General features: G+C 50.2%; 1 protein-coding gene across 1 annotated transcript; it reads right to left on the bottom strand.

Moving 5' to 3' along the window:
• LOC123804858 (peptidoglycan recognition protein 4-like) lies at nt 1–12,647 on the bottom strand. Its single transcript, XM_045817358.1, has 9 exons — nt 12,385–12,647; nt 11,752–11,846; nt 10,779–10,877; nt 9,878–10,079; nt 8,401–8,519; nt 6,989–7,141; nt 5,427–5,625; nt 1,791–1,909; nt 1–744 (listed from the first exon to the last, which is right to left on the bottom strand). The coding sequence occupies exons 2-9, from the start codon at nt 11,804–11,806 to the stop codon at nt 566–568; spliced, it is 1,125 nt and encodes a 374-aa protein (XP_045673314.1). The 5' UTR covers nt 11,807–11,846; nt 12,385–12,647; the 3' UTR covers nt 1–565.
• Between the last annotated feature and the right edge of the window lie 6,677 nt (nt 12,648–19,324).

Raw genomic sequence — 19,324 nt, forward strand, 5'->3', positions numbered from 1 at the left:
CAGCTTAAAGTTCTACTCACTTAGGGGGGAGTATTTGGACAGGTGGTAGTGGTGGGGGGGAGAGTTTAAGGAAACAGTATGAGGATATCCCTGAAGATAGGGAAGCAGATATGTGATAGGAAAAGAGAAGTAATACAGTTCTGTTCCCAATCTACTCCTTTTCATACACATTTTTTCTCTTTTATTGGTTCCATCTGTTTTCTTCTTTCTCTCCTCTCCTTTCTTCCAAACTAAGATCCAGGAAAAAAAAATATTTCTGTGTTTCCAATGATAAGTGGAAGAGCCCAGGCAGGGAGGGCTGCAGAGCCCCACAGCTCTGGGTCTTCACTCAGCCCAATGCCCAGTAGGCTGAGGAGGTGGGTGCCGAGAGGAGAGAAAGGTAAGGACAGGGGCTGGGCCCAGACTCAGTGGGCATATCAGCCCTCTAAGACAGAAGAGACATGATAGGGCTGGCTGGGGTGGACACAAGGTGTTGAGCCAAGGTGGAATGTGAGGACAGGGTGGCCTAGAGCTTGTGGAGGAAGTTGGCAGAGCAGTCTCCAAAGGAGCAGGGATCTGTGCCCCCTCACTGTTTGAAGTGGGGCCAGGTGCTGATGATGTTGTACAAAGCCTTGCCAGGAGACAGAGTATTGGCAATATCACTCTGTCCCACCAGCAGGTAGTCAGGAGTCAGGTACCCCTTGTCCACTGCACACTGGATGAGGGTCTGAGCTGCCTCTAGTGCTGTGGCATTGGGTGGGGTACCTGCAATACACAACAACCCATCAGTTATAGAATTCCAGGCCACCCTACCCAGAGCAGGACACATGCCTGGATACCCACTAACCCACACCCACCACCAAGCTAGTATAGCCACTATCGCCAGCCACCCTAGACAGGCAGACAGAAAATTAAGTTAAAGCTTCAGCACCAAAGTTCTTCCTGAGTCAAACCCATAGAGCATAGAATAAAATATCCAATGACCCTAGGATGCACAAAACCTTTATTCACTGTAAAAGTTTAGCCTGGTAGTTCTCTACTAGGGGCAATTTAGCTCCCCAGGGGATATGTAGCAATGTCTGCAGATATGTGTGGTTGTCACAACTAAAGAAAGGATGTTCCGGGCGTCTGGTGGGTAGAGGCCAGGGATGCTGCTAAACACCCTGCAATACACAGGACAGCCCAACACCAAAGAATTATCTGATCTGGAACATCAATAGTACCAAGTTTGAGAAATTTTCTTTAGGCAAATGTGTGCTTCCTGCACCTGTCCCTTGTCTGGCTCCATCTCTAGGCACATTCCTGGTCACCCTTTGTCCCAGCCCAACACCCATTTTAATATCAGCCTGAACCAGCCTGAGGGGCATGGCCTCTTTTTTCCAGAGGTTCAGCAACAGGCCCCTGAGTCTAAACAAACTCTGGTCAAGAGATATGAGCAATGACAATTCTCAGTGTGCATTCTGGATACAGAGACAGGCTTATCATGGCTGTGACAGACAAGGCAAGTGTCCTCACATTCTTTCTGTGGTCTAAATTAGAAAAAATATGTACAAAGAGCTTTCCTCTTCATCTTACATGTGCCTTGGATGTTGGGAGAGAGACATTTGATTGGGTATAAAAGAAGTAGACTTATGGTGGCCATTCTGTGTGGGGCTCACTTCTGGTCACACTCGATTTAGTAAAAAATCAAATTTGAAGCTGGGAAAATCCAGCAAGTGCAGCCACTAAAATGACACCTGAGTCTGCATCATTGTCCATGATGTCCTTCAAACATGATACAATGACCAATGCTACTCAAAGTCTCCACTTACCTGAGAAGGTGCCCATGAAGGCGATGCCCAAGGCAATGTCATCATAGCCAGGATTTTGGGAGCCTTGGACATTCCAGCCCACCCCTTCATAAATGGCACCATCTTGGCCCACAAGGAAGCTAGAGTACCAAGAGGAGAGATAGAGATCAGCATGAAAGGGAGGCAGTATGGGATTGTTTCATTCACTCATTCATGTACTCATCAGATATTGATTAACTATTAAATTCACTGATTTCCAAAAAAGGGAGTCCTTGCCAGTGGCTTGCTGGTCAACCAGCTTTCAGGAGCAGTGGGAGGGCAGAAAGCCCTGATTTGTTTACTGATCTCTGTAGTGTAAAACTTCCACCTCAGTCGATCCAAACTACCAATGACTGGGCAACTAGCTCACAAAATTCTTGAATCTTTAATAACTGGAGCATGCCTAGTGACTCTCAGGCTGTAAAGAAAAGAGTCACAGCTTTCAACCCCTGCAACCTGGCCTTTCCCACACCTTGCCGATGAAACTGTTTCCCCCAAGGTGACCTATGACCTCCTTAGGACTAAGTACAAAGTATATTTCTCTGATCTTCATTTTCCTGATCTCTCTGTGCATTTGACACTAAGGACCCCTCTCACCTTCTTCAAGTATCCTCTCCCCCTAGCTTCCATCACACTACATTCTCCCGGCAATCTTCTCCAGTGGCTTCCCCTCAAACTCCTCTGCACCTCATCTTGCTGTGCCCTTTCCTGCACATGGTGGGGTTTCCTCAGGACACTGCCCTCCACCCTCTCTTTCTCTCCCTCCACACATTCTCCCAGGACTAACCCATCTACTTCCTTCACTTCGGTTGCCATCCAGGAAAGTCCACATGTCCACACCTGGACCCATGTTCTTTCCCACATGTTCCTCTTTCTGGGCTCTCCATCTTGATAAAAGGTGCCACTGTGCATCCTCCCATGGGCTCCAGCCAAGAGTATGGGCATCAGTCCACCTACTGCATCCAGTCATCAACTGCTTGTCAACCGTGTCTCTCAACCATTCTCCCTGGTCAACCCGTTCATCCTTGGCATAGACCATCTTCCACTAACCTCTTAGATTCCACCACCTCTCCATGACAGCTGCCACACTCCAGCCCCATCACCATCCTGTCTTGCCAGCATTGCTGCACAGCCCTCAGGTGCATCTTACCACCTCCAGCTTTGTCCTTCACACTCTGTTTCGGAAGCTTTGAAGTGAGCGGCCTTTCTAATACAAATCTTATGTCAAACCCTGCTTTTAGTCTCTTGGCACAGAGCCCAAACTCCCCACCTTATGTTACAAGATCCTTCATGGGATGGCCATTTGCTTCCCTAGCCTTACATCCCAATACACCCCCTTTGGCATCTATTTTTAACATGATAAACTTCTCTCAGCTCCTCAAAGGCAGCATGGTCGAGCTGGCATCCAGGCCTTTCCATAGAGTTTTTTCCCCCTTCCTCCTCTGACTAGCTTCCTCTCACCCCTAGGTCCTGTCTAACATGTTACTCTTCACACCCATTCTCCCAGCAACTGAAGGGAAAGGGGTTGGGGCAGATGTAGAAGAGGGTAAAGGGGGAATAAATGTTGATGGAAGGAGACTTGACTTTGGGTGGTGAACACACAATACAACATGCAAATGATGTATTATAGAACTGTACATCTCAAACCTATATAATTTTATTAACCAATGTCACCCCAATAAATTCAATGAAATTTTTTTTAAATAACAACAAAAAGAGCAACCTAAGCAAGAGTTAAGAATGCCTCCTGTTCACACTCCATGTGTTTCCTCTAATAACACTTAGTGTACTCAACTAGGATTTATTTGTTTAATTATCTTTCTCCTCCATCAGAGTATTAGCTCCATGAAGGCAACAACCCTACCTGTGCTGTACCTCATGACATCCACAGAGCATAGCCTACTGCCCACACGGAGGAGGCACCTAATCATGTCCCACTGGATTAATTTATAGCATATAGGTGTTTACTCTTGACCACAGACCATCTCAAGGTAAGGAAATAGCACAGTCACGCAGTTTTGATGCAGAAGACACAATAAAAGGTCAAAAGCCAAAGGACAGGCAACTGCCTTCTGAAACCTGAACAGTGAAAAGGAGAGGACCTCCCTCAGCCCTTATTATTTTTCAGTTTAGGATTTCAAAATTTATAGTCAATTTTCAGGTATCCACTCTAATTAAGCAGAGCAATGCTGTGAATAATCCTAATAGCAAGACCTAGCAAAACACCAAGTAGGTCCTGATAGATGATAGATGCTGGAGAAAAAGCTTCCTCCTCTTTTGGATGGGTTGCTACCCAGATGGGAGGAGGGAGAAGAGGCAGTGAGTCCAGGAGCATGTAGCAAGTGTTAGTAACTCCATCTAAGGCAGAGCACAGCATCGCTGCATGTGTTGCATCCTGCACAGAGGTTCTGGGCTGGGGACCAGACAGGACTGAAATCCAGCTCCACGAGCTAAGCCATGAATGCCTTAGAGGAAGTGCTCCTTTGATTAATGTACAAATATGCCAACTGGGCAAGTAGTGGAGCAGCCTAAAACAAGATTTTGTGTGATTGTTTCTGTTGGGACGTTAGATGGCTCCTCCCACTTCCTCTAAGGCTGGGCCTCCCCATCCTCACTCTTCACCCTGTCCCTCACGTCTCAAGTTAGTGTGATCCTATTCTGCTAGCATCCTCCAGAAACCATATCTGTGAACTCTGAAAGCATCCTTCAAGAAGCTTCTACTTTCCCACAGGTTAGTGTTCTTTATTAAAGGTATTTGAACAACAATTTTTTTTAAAGCCCCGGCTGCTGTGGCTCAGTGGATTGAGTGCTGGCCAGCGAACCAAAGGGTCACTGGCTCGATTCCCAGTCAGGGCACATGCCTGGGTTGCAGGCCAGGTCCCCAGTAGTGGGTGTGCAAGAGGCAACCACATGTTGGTGTTTCTCTCCTTCTCTGTCTCCCTCTCTTTCCTCTCTAAAAATAAATAAATGAATAATTTTGTAAAGGTATTTCTTTATCCACCCTAAAATGTTGGCAACTGTGAATAAATGAGCAAAGAAAAAAATTAATAAAAAATGTCTATACTACTCCCCCCAAAAAAAGAATGCAGACCGTGGCATTAGAGAAATCAGAAGATACTGTGTGGGCTGCCCCCTGCCTTCAAATAGGAAAGCTATTCTCCCTGAGGAGGTTGACAGCATCCAGATGCAGAGGAATAGCATGAGTCTACACTAGGGAGACAAACCTCAAGTTGCAACCAAACTGAAGGCAGAGCCTGAGACACTAAGTAGTAGGAAGCAATTATGAGGGGAGAAAAAACAACCTTAGATTATCCTTTCTACAGATTTCACAATCTTGCATGCTCTAATATCTTTCAGCAGAGCCTTGGCCCCCATGATGTCAACATATGACCTTGAAAAGGGACGTACATTTTGAGAACATGCTCTGGGGGAATGACTACACCCCAGCTATACCCTAACCAAGGCCCAGCCAGGGTTGTGTGAGAAATCTGTGGTTATACATGTGGCACCTCTTGTGCAGTGGGCACTCAGGAAACATTTGTCCCCTTTCCCTTCCTTTCAAAGGTTCAGTATCTGCCCCCAGGGCATAGAAACCCACATGTCCTGAGATCCACTTACTTATATGGAATGTCACATGAGTCAAATCTCTTCATGAGGAGAGACTGCATGGTTTGGACGAGCCTGCGGCATTCCTCAAATGTGTTGCAGGTTTTCTCCGCGGTGTGGATGATGATGGCATACTTAGCTGGGAGGGTCATCTTGGGGCAATGCGTCTCCCTGGCCTCCCAAGCAGACCGAAGTACAATGTCAGGGCAAGCTGTGTGGGGCCAAAAATATAGGAACATGAGGATTGATTACGCCCATCCATGTCAACCACCTCACCAGTAAAGGCCTACGTGATCCTCAGGATCCCCCCACATCCGCCACCCTCTGGGCATCCTGACCTCATCCTGACTATCCTGACTAGAACTTGGGAGAGCCCAGCAGCTCTCAGAGTGGCCTACCTGGGAACAGGTGTGTCAGCATGGAGAGGCTGGGCTCAAGAGGCAGGAACCAAAGAGCCACTGTTTAAAAATCAGAACCCAAAGGACAATGGGACTGTTGATTCTGAGGGAACATGGATGCTTTGTATTCCAAAGACAGTGTATTTATTTATCTGCATGACAGTCTTGTCTGCTCGACTGTGTGTGTGTGTGTGTGTGTGTGTGTGTGTGTGTGTGTGTGAGAGAGAGAGAGAGAGAGAGAGAGAGAGAGAGGAAGGGAACGTGTAACAGGCCCCTTTGGAGAACTCACTTGAATTTTCATTTTTAAGCATGTCTGTGGGAGTCACTTGTCATCTATAAAACAGTTCATCAATGTAGGCAATTGTTAATATTGATAGATGGTATGAGCCCAAAGGCAAAGATCAAATTTATTCAGAGATTTAATGTAATAGAGCTAAAGGCTTTAAAACTTTATTAAGTCCAAGAAAAGGTTGAAAGTGCTCATTAACTATGGAGAACAAGCCCTCCATGGCTGGCTGGTTTTGATGTTGCTACTTATTGAACTTGAAATTGACCTTTCATCTACCTTTTATTACCTGAGTGATGTGAAACTCCCCCTCTAAAGTCAACATAAGGGGAGACTCAAGCACTCGGTCTGCTGGTGCTGTTCCGGGGTTTGCACACAGAGATGTGCATTTGTGTTTGAGTGTTCATGTCAGATGCCTACCCTCTCCATGGTTTTCTTTTTTCCCTCCACAGCACTTTTCACCAATTAACGCACCAAATCTTTTCTTCTTTATTTGCTAACTGGCTTTCTCTACTCTCTAGGTTGAAACTTCATGAAACTGAAACTGCTTCTGTGTGTTTTGTTGCTTGGTGCATCTTCAGTGACTAGCAGGTGCTCCGTAAAGAACTGCTGAATGGTTGAAGGAATGAGTGTATCGTTGAAGGAATGAGCACGTGTACACACCAGGCCTGTTGGCATGGCCTCAACATTCCAGGAATCTGAGGGGCAAAGCCATGACCTGGAGGGCCTTTCTCAAGGTTTGCCAGCAGTAAAGTTTCAGACAATTGGGTGACCAGTTGTTTATCAGCAGGAATCCAATGAAAGCCTAAAGGAAAAGATCACCCCTGGTGGCCATTTGAAATTAGCGGGGGTGAGTCTGGAGGGAGACCCAGAAGAGTTGAAAGTCTTACCTTTCTTGGAACTCTCCTTCTGTAAAGGGACCAGGCAGTTCTCGCCTTTCACAAGAAATGGCTGAACGTACATGGGTGACAGGTGGCCCTTCCGGACAGCATAGGCTACCAGGTGCTCCATGGCTGACAGGGCAGCAGGGCTGGGACTGTGGCCTGCAAGAGAGTGACCTGTGGGACACCTCAGCCCAGTCTGAGTTGGGGGGGGGGACTGTGGGGAAAGGACAAGGTGCCCCACCAGCCCCTGTATGGCTCTGGGAGGGGAAGAAAGGGGAACAGGCTCATTTCCAGGTCAGAAGTCTCAAAGCCAAGGGTCTGCCTGGACAGAGCTCTAGGTGGCCCAGGATAAAGACCTTTCCCATCAACTGCCAAGCCTTCATCCATCCTCTCTCTGTCCCTGGACGAGCTAAAGGAGTGCCCAGCTGGCTGGGTCAGGGTTTCCCATCAGCAGGGGCCCTTCTGGGCAGGAGCCAGCCTCTTTACCTGCATTAACAGCTTTAATCCTCACCTGAAGCCACAGAGTTGGCTGCTATTTTTAACCCCACTCTTCACAAAGAGGAACTTGAGGCTCCAAACAGTAATGGGCTCAAGATCCCATAGCTAACAAGGTGACAGCAAGTGGTCACCTAAACAAACGAGGCTGAACAGTCCTCTGGCATGCCAGGACCACGGTGGAGCTGGAAAAGGAAGATGGGAGCTTGTGTTCTGATTCCTCTCCTCGAGGCTGAGTCACCTTGGGTCATTCACCTCTCTGAAACTCAGGCTGCATGTTGGATAATAGTGATCATGAGACTTATCTGGACTATCGCTAAGGGTGTTGGGAGGGGACAGTGAGAAACTGGATGTGCAAGAACTGTGTTAAGAGTCAAGGGTGCACAAATACCATGGAATGGTCCTGGAGGTTGTACATTAGGGCATGGGTGCTGGGGAAAACAGTAAGACTAGGAGGGAATAGAGGGGATTCAGGGGATCAGAGGCCTCAAAGTGGTTTCTAAAAATTATATGGAAAACCTTGGAGTACGAGAGCTGGGAAGAGGAGGCATCGTCAGGAAACAGGGAAGCATGGCCTGGTGCTACAGAAGTGTCAGGGTTAGAGAGGAAGGTGTGACAGTCATTGACACAGAAGTGAGAGCTGAGGCTCAGATCCTTCCAGGGCAGGAGCAGGAGGAGAACACGGCTTCAGAGAGAAGGCTGGACACCTCCGCTGTGAGAAGCCAGAGGAAGAGGACCTGCTGTAGAGAAGATAGCCAGGCCAGGAGGAGGACCACCAGCATGTCCTGCCACAGAAGTCAAGGAGAGGAGAAGTCCAGGAGAGAGTGGGTCATCGAGGAAGTTTGAGAAGGAGGAGAAGACACCTGAGTGTTGAGAAAGAAGCAGAGAACTCTTTGGAGAAGGGCAGCTGGGATGACTGTTACCTTCCTTTGTGCCAAAGAAGGCAAAACCCAGGGAGATGTTGTTGTAGCCCTGTGTGTGCACGCCTTGCACGCCCCAGCCGACACCTTCATACACCCTGCCATCGTCCCCAACCAGGAAGCTGTGAAGCATGGAGACATGGGCTCAGAGGTTGGCTCTGTGGCACATCCTTGCAGAGAAACCATTTACCCAGCCTCTGAAGGAGGAGGGCTGGGGCCATAGCCACTAAAGGAAACTTACATGGACTCATCCCCAACAATGGCTAGGAGAAGTCATTTATGCTCATCCTTAGAACTCAGAAGGACCCACCCCCACGCTCCCCACCCCACCCCGCCTTGTTCAGACACCTGGGTTTCATCATACTCAGAGGGAAAAATGTCTGGAGCTAACACAGACCCAACCACACAACATAAGGATTCTTCTCAGTCCCCACATTTCCTCTCCTTCCAAAGTGTATGCTCTCTGTGTAATCTCCACGCAGGCTGCCCATGCAATTTCTCCCTGCCGGGGCTCTGTCTTACAAAGACTTCCCAGGACAAGGATGTAGATGCAGACAATTTACCTGGGAAGAGATCCCAGATGCCAGAGTGAGGAAACAAGGAGGAGATGGAAGGAAGAACCCCAACAAAGCATGGGAGTTGGGCTGGCTTCACAGTGGCCACCTGAGGCTCAGTCCCCTCCACCTCTGACATGTAGCCTTACAAGGAACCATGTACATGCACCTTAGCATTGCCCCTCAGAAGGGCTGGGAGCTGAGGAAATTGCCCACAACTCCTGCCCTGCAGGGACATATTACTCACTGCCCTTCACCATGCAGGACTTGGGTGAAAGCCTGGAGCAGAGAAAAGAGAGATGCACTGGGCACTTCAGATGTAAAGCCATTGCCATGCACAGAAACTGCCCACAACTAGCAGATGTCAGAGGCCACGTACCCTTGGCCACCAATCGGGTCTACTAGAATGACCAACAGGGTAAGAGATTGCCTCACCAAGGTGAAAGCCCCATACGTGTGGTGTAGTGGAACACGCAATGGGTCGAGAGACAGTTCTGGGTCACATTGGGCTCCATAACCATCACACAGCTGTGTGACTTTGAGAAATCAACCTCCCTACCTCGGTCCCCTCGCCCACAGCACAGAGATGGCAGTGCTTGCCCTACCGACCTCACCTGCTGTCGGGAGCAAGTCACTCCTGTGCATGGAGGTCACCGATAACCTGCAATGTGCTGTGTGCACTAGGTGTGGAGGCATTAGAAAGTACCATCATTACTTAGCCTTCCTTGCTTCCTTTTAGAAGATCTCTGAGTCAAGGATCTCATAGAAATTCAAAGGATTTGAAAGTTTATAGGGTTTTTTAAATCTTTTATTCACTATAAACCTGATATAACCTCAACCCAGGAAGTCAGGAAATCAAAGGAGAAAGGGCAGGAAGAGCGCCCTAAGACGCAGCTTTGACCCCGTGCCCCCACCCAGTCACTCACTTGTAGGCCACGTCACACCAGCTGTTCTTGTGCACATGATGGGCCTGCAGCTCCCGCACCCTCTGACTGCAGGTGGTCTGGTCATGACACTCCAGTCCGGGGATGTGGTGTGTGACGAGGAAACCCACCGGCATCGTCAGTGAGGTGTTACAGGCAACAGCGTCTGCCCCCCACTCCTTACGAGAGACCAAGGTGGAGACACCTGTGGGGTGAACCGCAGGAGGGGGTGTCACTCAGCACACCTTGCCCCATCATTTCAACGTCAGCCCTCCCGGGTCCTGCGTGCCATCATGGGCTGTGTCTGCCCCATGCTGGTGGAGGCCCCTAGGAAGAGACCTTCAGCAGCAGGCACACCCTCCTCTTCTCACCTGCACACCCCCATCTCACCTCTACTCACCCTCAGCACAGACTCTGATCCTGTGCAGAGGAGCCCGGATGCTTTGCTCCCCATCCCAGGCAGTGCCCTCCCTGCTGCGCCCCTGGAGGCATCTGCTTCCCACCGCTCACCCTAGGGAAAGCCCTGAGCATCCTCTGAGTCTCACCTGCACGAATGCCCTCTGTGCGCACTGTGCTCTCCAAGTGTTTCCTCTGTGACTCTGACTGAGTCCTTTGTCCTGACTGAGCACTCCCTGAGGGGGCTACTCAGCCTGGGGGCTCCCCCAGGCAGGACCTGGTAGGGCAGTACCCTGCTCCAGTGCAGACCTGGCCTTTCCCCTTCCTGGTTCCTGTCCCTTCCTGGCACCACCGCACCCCCAGGGGCCAAGGCAACCTGTGCAGTTGGTTTGCCAGTGCCCTTCTCCATGCCTCCACCCCACTGCCCCCCAATCTCAGTCACTGTGCTGATCTCAGAGACATCTGGTCACGTGAGGAACCCCGACGCCAGCCCGTTCACCATACAGACCCAGTCTGTCTTTGCCAGTGAGCTGGGAGATGTTGCCAAACAGATCCTGGAGCCTCTCTGACAAGTCCTTGAGTTGTATTTTATCCCAGGAGGAATCGCCTGCAAAGGAACGTTCCATTTTGCCTGGGTCCTCAAGAAGCCCAGTATCAGCCACCTCAGCACACAGGTTCAGGCCCCTCCAGGCTCCCTCTGCCTCCCCATACCCCATCCCCTCCAGGAACCCCTCTGGGATGACCAGAGAGCCACCTCCAACAGAAGCACGTGGTGCTGTTTTCTCCAACACCAGCTCCAGGTAATCGCCCAGGAAGTTAGATACACAGGCAAGGGCAGGGAGTAGGAAACATACCCTTTCCTCAAGACGTACACCTACACACACAGTTGGAAAAAAACAACTGGAAATGTATCCAGGCACTTCAAAACCACACTGTGTGAATTTTACCTAAGGGAAGTGATGGGGAAACTAAGTGGAAGAGGGATAGAATGACCTACAGGAATCAAGACAGTTCCCGGGGACCTGGTTTTGGGGGCATTTGTGATGCCCTTGCTCCTGTGTGAAGGACCATAGGGATGGGCATCCCTACCTCCAGGGACTTTCTCTTACTGACAAGCATGAACCCCAGTCACAGGTTAGCCTCTGGTTAACACAACAAATAGAATCACTGCTCCCAGCTGCAAAGTTCTTCCTGTGAATTACAGTATCTCCTATAGCCCTCATAATAAGTTTAGGAGATCACAACATTATCTCAATTTTCAGGTGGTAAAATTAAGATTTAAAGAGCTGAATAACTTGTTTAAAATCTTTGCCAGAGTCAGGGCAAGGATTTGAACCCAGGTCCAGAGATTCCAAGTTCTGGGCTCTCAATGAAAAGCTATTCTTTCTCCATATGGGAGAGCCAGCATTTAAAGAAACCTGTAATGAGACTTTAGAATGATCTTCCTCAGTTACCCTCTGATTCAATGATGGAGCACTTACCCCAGGCCCCGATACCCAGAGTGGAGAAGACAAGAAGCCACGGCAGCATCCTCATGCGGTCCGGGGACACTGGCGGGAGAGTGTGGACGGCGGCCCTGGCAGAGGCGCAGACAGTTGACCTGACCTTGCTCACTCCTCGGACTGGCGCCTCCCGCTGCAGGGCACCCTGCCGGCTCCCACCAACCGTGGGCCTCCTGAGGTCCAGCACCCAGTCAGACTTCTCAGGGTCCCCAGGACAGGTAAGCTGCTCATCGAATAGGTAAACACCCTCGTTCTGTTACCCCAGGCAACCCCATTTCACTGAGGCCCTACTCCGTATAGGGCCTGTGTGGATACTGGCACATGCAGTCTTGTCTAATCCTCACACCAGCCCTGCAATGTAGGATTACCGACCCCCATTCTCATAGAAGAGAGTCGTAAAACCCGGGAATACAAGAACCAAGAAATCCAAATGCTTGGGCCTAGTGCAGAGACCTTCCCAGCTGGGGAGGGGGGAGGGGGTGAAGGGAGTGGAACGGTCCCAGTTCTGAGGCAGAGGAAATCTGATCTTAGCTCTCCATCTAGTGGAAGCCAGTCCCTTCTACAAGAGAAGGCTTCCCAAGAAAAACCACTCACACTCACACGCAGAAATACCTGGGGATCCCGTGCAGGTCAGGGCACAGGCAGCTCACCCCTCATTGGCTGGCAGCTCCTCCCTTTCAGACTTGGCTTTGGCCCTGCCCTCCCTGGCCAGCAGCGGCCTCCTCGGGCCTTCACTCTCCCGACACTAGAGGGCACTCTTTCCCAGGAATGAAGCCTTGGGCTCCAGCTTCTGCCAGAGAAGAGCTAGATCCCTAATAAAAGTTGGAGAGGAGAAGGGCAGAGTTCTGAGGCTCTGAGCCTGCTCCCTCCACAGCACCAAGGGGAACTTGGTGAAACCAGACTCGGGTTGAGAGCAGGGACCCGCCCTGTGAATAAGCCCAGGTGCCTCCTCCCCGGGAAAGGACGAGATTGCCCAAGAGCCATGAGCTCCTTCCTCCTCCCAGACTTCAAGAAGCCCGGCCAACGTGGGGGTGCCCATGGGACCTGGGAGTAGTGTCCCACATCTGGGAACTTCCTGTCCTGGAGACAGATCTTCACTAGGAGTGTGAAGGCTGTGGGTGGAGGCCCCTCACCAGCACCCTGCCCCACGGGAGACTGTGGGGGCCGGCAGAGAGGTGTCCAAGGTGGCAGAAAAGAAACAGAAAGATGTGTTCCAGGAGGCAACTGCTATGCCCAGTTCTGGTGGGCCTCCATGCCCATCATCCCCCCTCCTGCCACACCCCCACCCTCAGCACCCACTGTCACCACCCAGGGAGCCTCCTACAAACCGAGAATGCCCAGGCCCTCACCCACCCCCAGCTCAAGGCCATATTACACTCGTCACCTAACCAGTCCCACGGGGTGCAGTCTGTCTCACAGAGCCCTTGAATCCTCCCAGAGGAAACGCCACATGACACTCTCCACGGGTCAGTAGGACCTGTGTCTGCACTGGGACCCACCGGGGGCTCCCACCTCCTGGGGGTGGGGCAGCCTGCTGAGACTGCGGCCAGGACCCTTCTGAGGGGACGCTCCAATCCAGAAAGGATGCCCTGATCAGAACTGCAGTCCCACCCTCAGGCCCGGGGTCCCCTGGGTCTTTGAAAGAGCACTGGCCTCCCCCAGTGTTCTCCCCAGCAGGTCCACGCAAGCCCAGGCCGGGAAGAAAAGCCAGAGGGCACCTGCTCAGGAGAGCAGGGGGTTACTAGTCCTGGGGCAAGGATGCAGGTGGGGACAGGCCTGGAGCCAGAGGCGAAGGAGATGAAGAGCTAGCCTGGGGCCCAAGCTGCAGAGACCCTGTAGTTTCACAGACATGGATTGATTGCTGTCTCCCCTGCCTCGGCCATTTCCAGTCCTGACTGACACTAAAACTCTTACACTGAGCAGCCCTGTCGGCTTCCCTCCCTGACATCAAGTTAGGGAGTTAAGGAGACTGGTTCCCCTCTGCAGAGGGGCTTGGGGAACAGGAAGCCTGAGGAGAGGCTGGGTGGTGGCTGCTGAAGAGAGGAGAGGGAGCAGGTAGAGCAACAAATTCCTGGGGACTAACAGACAGGGGGTGGGGGCTCCCTGAAGCAAATGCCTATTGCAAGCCAGGGCATCAGGAGGGAGGAGGAGTGCCATGTGGTTCTTTGCCTTAGAACTAAAACCCTAACGGGACCTGCTAATTTCTGGGGTCCCCTCCCCAGCCCCTCCCACCTCTCTCAGAAAGAGTGGCTCCCTTCCCCACCTGGGCCCGAGGCTCGCCTGCAGCCTGGCCTCTTCCAGACGCCTCTGTGAACAGGGGTGACTACTCAGGCCTCAAAGCCCTTCTCCTGCACAGAATTCATCATAAATTGTAGCAGTGTAATTATGAGCCCTCGGTGATGGCAGCTCCCAAGGCCATCTCCTTACCTGTGCCTGCCAGAGCAGAGCACACTTCAAAGGTGTGGGAAGAAGGAAGGAAAAAGCAAAGCAAGCCAGCACACAGGTGTGGTTCACGTGATCATGGCCAATGGCAGTGGTTCTCAAAGAGAGGACCATGGGGTCCCCAGAATCTTGCAGGGGCTCCGTGAGGTCAAAACTATTTCCAGAATACTATGTCACTCCCTGATGACACGAAAACAACAGGACGTGAAGCTGCTAGTGCCTTAGCCAGAACCAAGAGATGGCACCGAACTGCGCTGGCAGTCGATGTGCTCCTCACAACTCGCTCTTTCAAAATGAAAAAAAGTTTTGCCTGCCCTGGCCAGGGCGGCTCAGTTGGTTGGAGCATCATCCCATCACTGAAAGGATGGGGGTTCAATTCCTGCTCAGCGCACAGGCCTACGGTGGGGGTTCAATCCCTGGTCAGGGCATGTATGAGAAGGTAACCAATCAGTGCTTCTCATTCTCTTCCCCCTGCTTCCTCTCTCTCTAAAATCAATAAAAATATCCTTGGGTGAGGATTTTTAAAAAATATTTTTAATGTCTTCTGGTGAAGATTAAAAAAAGTTTCACTTGAGAAAGTTCTTGATGAAACAGTGAAAATTATTTATTGTTTTACACCTTTGATTTTATTAAAGCTCTCATGTGATTGAGCGGTGAGCTGAACTAGCCGCTCTTCCCTGGAACACCGTTTTTACCCAAAAGAACAAATAACAGCCAAATTGTGGGTTGGATATTCATGCTGGGGTATACGTGGCAAACATTTTCTCCAAAATGAACAGAGTTAACCTTTCGCTTCAAGGAAAACAGCCAATGGGATTTGTTAGCATAATAAAATTGGAGCTTTCAAGCAAAAAAAAGACCCTTGGAATATTGTGTCTGCCACCATGAGTTCGACAGTTTCCTAAAACTTGAAGACTTTTCTGAACATAAATGGTGATATTAATAAATGTTATGTTGTATATCTGTATATTAAATAGTGAAATGTGTCAGTTTTGGGAAGATGTGATAACTCAGCGCAGTGAATCATTACTTTCCAAATGGCCACATATGAAGCTGCAGAGTCACAAAAGAGCCCTTCAGTTTCATGGCGGACCAATGGATTCCAACGCAACAGAGTACAAGGATCCGGGATATGGTTTCAGATTCCACATTGCAACTAACCTTTAGGAAACCCCCACTTGTTGAGTTTACATGAATGATTAGAAAGTAATATCCATGGTGATTTTTAAGACCATTTTTCAGCTACTTACCTTTGTGAGGCTGAATTTTCTTCATATCTTCAATCAAAACAATATATACAACACTTTGAATGCAGAAATAGATATGAGAATCCAATGATCTTATTTTAAGGCATACATTAGTGAGGAGTGCAAAATGTTTTAACTTACATCACTCTTGTTACTAGCTTTGTTTGAAAAATTAATTATTTTGTATTTAAAAGTTAAAAATTTTTTACTATGTAACGGGTTTACTAATACTATTTTAGGTGAATTAATAAGTATTTAACATTTTAATCAATGTAACCCACCTAAACCAAAGCTCTTTGAAATACTCAATAATTTTTCAAGTGTAAAAGGGTCTTAAGAACAAAAAGGTTGAGAACCCCAGCCAAGGATTGCCACAAACTGTCCTGATGCAGGTAGGCCACAAGGTGGCAGCATGCACCCTGATAATCCCAGAGCCGCCTCCGTCCTACCTGACTCTTCCCCATCTCCCTGTCTCCATCACACCTTCCACTTTTTCTCCTCTGCGTTCTCCCAAGCTGTACAACTTCCTAATTATAGGAAATAACAATCTTCTAAGCATAAGTTCCATCAAAACCAAGTCAGTCACATATTAACCTGCAGACGTTTATCAGATGTCTGTCATACACAAAGTTTATCATCCAGGGCTGAGTAAACAGAAGAAACCCCACTCTCAGGGAGTTACTAATGAGACTGACCCAAGGCCAGCAATTAAAATGCCAACACGGTAATGTATGTGAAAGCCCTTCGTTTTCTGTAAAGGGCTGTATACTTCAAAGGGATTCCTGAGAGGCAGAGGAAACCAACAGCCGATACTGAGATACTCACCAGAAATTTCTGGAAGGACAACAGCTGGGTTCTCCAAGACACAGAAGAGAAGGACCAGGAAACAGAAGCCGGAAACAGAAAAAGGAACATCAGATTCTTTTCATCTGGAAAGTCAGGTTTCCCAGAAATCACAAGGGTCATGAGAAGACAGCCGGGGTGGAGTAAGGGGCAGGTTTCAGACTTGGGGACGCTGCAGGTTGGGGATCTAAGAAGCCAGGTCACTGGAGGGGCCTCGCTGTGGGTGTCAGAGCAGGGGACGAGGCTGCTGTGAGCAGGGTGCCTTGGGGCCTCAGGACAGCCCACTGGTGATGCCCACGAGGATGCAAGGGGTCAGTCAGGGCTCGGTTCGGACTGAGCCCAAAGGTGCAGGACAGTGGTCTGACAGCACCTGTGAATAACTTCTCTGAGACACTCTCATGCACCAGAGACTCAGAGTGAGCAATGGGGTGACAGGGGATGTCAGCGGGCCTGTGGTCAGGGGTCTGAATCCAGAAATCTGCATGGAAGGACAAGTGGGAGGCCTGAGCCAGGACGGGGGTGAGGAGGAAGGGAGGTGTTTTGGGAAGAGTCAGTAGGTTGTGCAGCCTGGAAGGGGCTGGGCCCCGGGCTCCAGCTGCCATGTGGGGAGGGGACACCTGACTTCCCCTGCCGGGGGAGCAGCAGGTAAACCACGAGCCCACCAAGATTCCATTAAAACCTGCAGTAAGAGCTTGACAGGACCTAAAGGCCAGTTGACTGTACCTCCTCACTCAATGGATAAGAAAACGGAAGCCCGGACACACAAAGAACTTCTAAAGCCCACCCAGCAAGTCTGGCAGAGCTGGGACTAGAACCCAGCTCTCAGGCCCTCTGTCCACTGTAAGCTCCCAACCAGCGTCTCTCCCATAGGCTAAAGGATTCAGAGCCTGGGGAAGCCCCACGGTGTGCCTGGTGTTACCCCCTGTTATAACACCTGGTATAATGTGGACACCTTAGAGGAGGCAAACCTTCTTGAAGGACAACATCAAGGGAAGGAAGGGGCACAATGCCTGGGCTGGGACTACAGGAGCTCTGCCTGCTCACCTGCATGCCGGTTTGTTTTTAACACAGCAAAGAAAACCATGCTCTTTTCTCCCAACGGCAGCCTGGAGAGCACAGGTGGCAAACACAAGGCCCGCAGACCGAATCCGGCCCTCCACCGTGTTTAATCCGGCCCAGCACTTTGTTTCCACCCAGCGGCAGCACCAAGCTCTCTTAACTATTAAGGAGTAATTACACTTATGCAGTCCTAAAATTACATTCGGCCCTTTGAAGGCAACCAAGAGGCTGATGTGGCCCCCGGTGAAAATGAGTTTGACACCCCTGCTCTAGAGTTACTGTCCAGAACCAGGAATATTGCCCCAATGTATGCCCTAGCAGGAGGCTCTGAGTTTCCCCAAGGAGAAAACCCCACCTCCTACAACCCCTCATTCCAAGCTCTGGCCTTGGGCAGCAGTGAGAAAGCTGGGCGTGGGTAGGACACCTCTTGATGGAGCCAAGAGTAGCCTGCCTGGGACAGGACCTCCACGGCTCAGCCCTGGCACCCCCAAGTCTGGGCTAATCTGGAACCATGGGACCCGGTGTGGCCTTTGGACACAAGGGAGCCCACTGCCTATAGAGGGGGACCCCGTCTGTTTGAAAGCCCTGTGCAGCTGCTCCCGCCCACCAGCTGCTGCTCCTCTTATCCCGGCACCTCGCCGTCATTTCCCTTTCATCCTGAATTAACACCAGAGGGTCACAGCCGATGGCCCTGCAGAAAGTCACAGGGCCACAGACCAGTGTTCTCTTCATGCTCACTCACGTCTCCATGTAGTCGTGCTCTCCTGCATTTGTTCGTTCACCTAGTTCATCCAGTGCCCACCAAGCCAGGCCCGGTCCTACGAGTGCAGAGGTGAGTCAGGCAGCAGGGCGGGGGGGAAGGGACCTCCGGGGCAGAGCAGAGGTTGCACACCGCCTGCCTGAAGTCACGCTTTGTTCGCCATACACCATGCTTCATTGTTAATATCTTTATTTTCATGTAAAACCAGTTGACAAATCTTATAAGCAAATTTTCACATAAAATTCAGATTTCCTGGACCTTCGGTAGGACCAGCAACAGGTAGTCCACTCTCCCACATGGCCACTGTGGCCTGAGGCTGTGGACCACTGTCCCTTCAAGTTAGGAAGGCTCCCACTCACCACAGTCTCGGCCACTCCCTAGCGTCCCCAGCCCTGAGGCCCCACGTGAATTTCCACGGTTGTCCTGTTGGTGGTGCTGTTGACGTTCTCAGGCCCAGCCAGCCTCACCAGTTTACTAGGTACCTTGTTCCAGCAAGTTGTCTGGGATCCTTGACCCAGAGTGAAACGGGCTTTAACAGAGACAGCAGAGGGCGCTGTGGGCCCGCGGAGGAGAGGCGCCCAGGTACCGCCCGACGGCCAGAAACAGCAGAGATTTCCTTACAGCCTGGAGAGAGAGGGCTCCTTGCTGTATCGTGTGCTTCCTCCATCAGCTCAAACAATGGAGGGCGACCCCATGAGGGAACGCACCTGAAGTTTCCATTCACGTACTCCTGGGCCGGACCTGCACCGCTCATCCGTTCATAGAAGATTTACTCTTTCATTCAAGCATGCATTCATTAAGCGTTGATTTAAATATTTTTGTACACTTGGCACTGCACTAGGCCCTGTCCCTAGCTCCCAAGGGTTTCAATGTGATTAGGGACTCAGGATATGAGATTATGCCTCCCTCATGTATTGCAACTCACTCACCCAGTTCCCCAGCATCAGGCACTAGTGTCTGGTGCTCAACCAATACTGTTGGGAATGAATGAAAAAATAAACAATAATACCTCTCATTAGTGAGCTCTTCCACCTTTACTGTACTGTTTCCATTCTCAAGGTAGGTCCTGTGATTATCCCTTTTTACTGATCAAGAAAATGCAGCTCAGAGAGGTTAAGTAAATTGCCTAATGTCACACAGCCAGTCTGAACTCTAAACAACTATTCCATGTGTCATGTCAGCAGTGTAAGACAGAAGGTGC

Source organism: Phyllostomus hastatus, unplaced genomic scaffold (assembly GCF_019186645.2).
Source record: "Phyllostomus hastatus isolate PE091 unplaced genomic scaffold, TTU_PhHast_1.1 phas_scaffold_216, whole genome shotgun sequence".
Classification (NCBI taxonomy): Eukaryota; Metazoa; Chordata; class Mammalia; order Chiroptera; family Phyllostomidae; genus Phyllostomus; species Phyllostomus hastatus.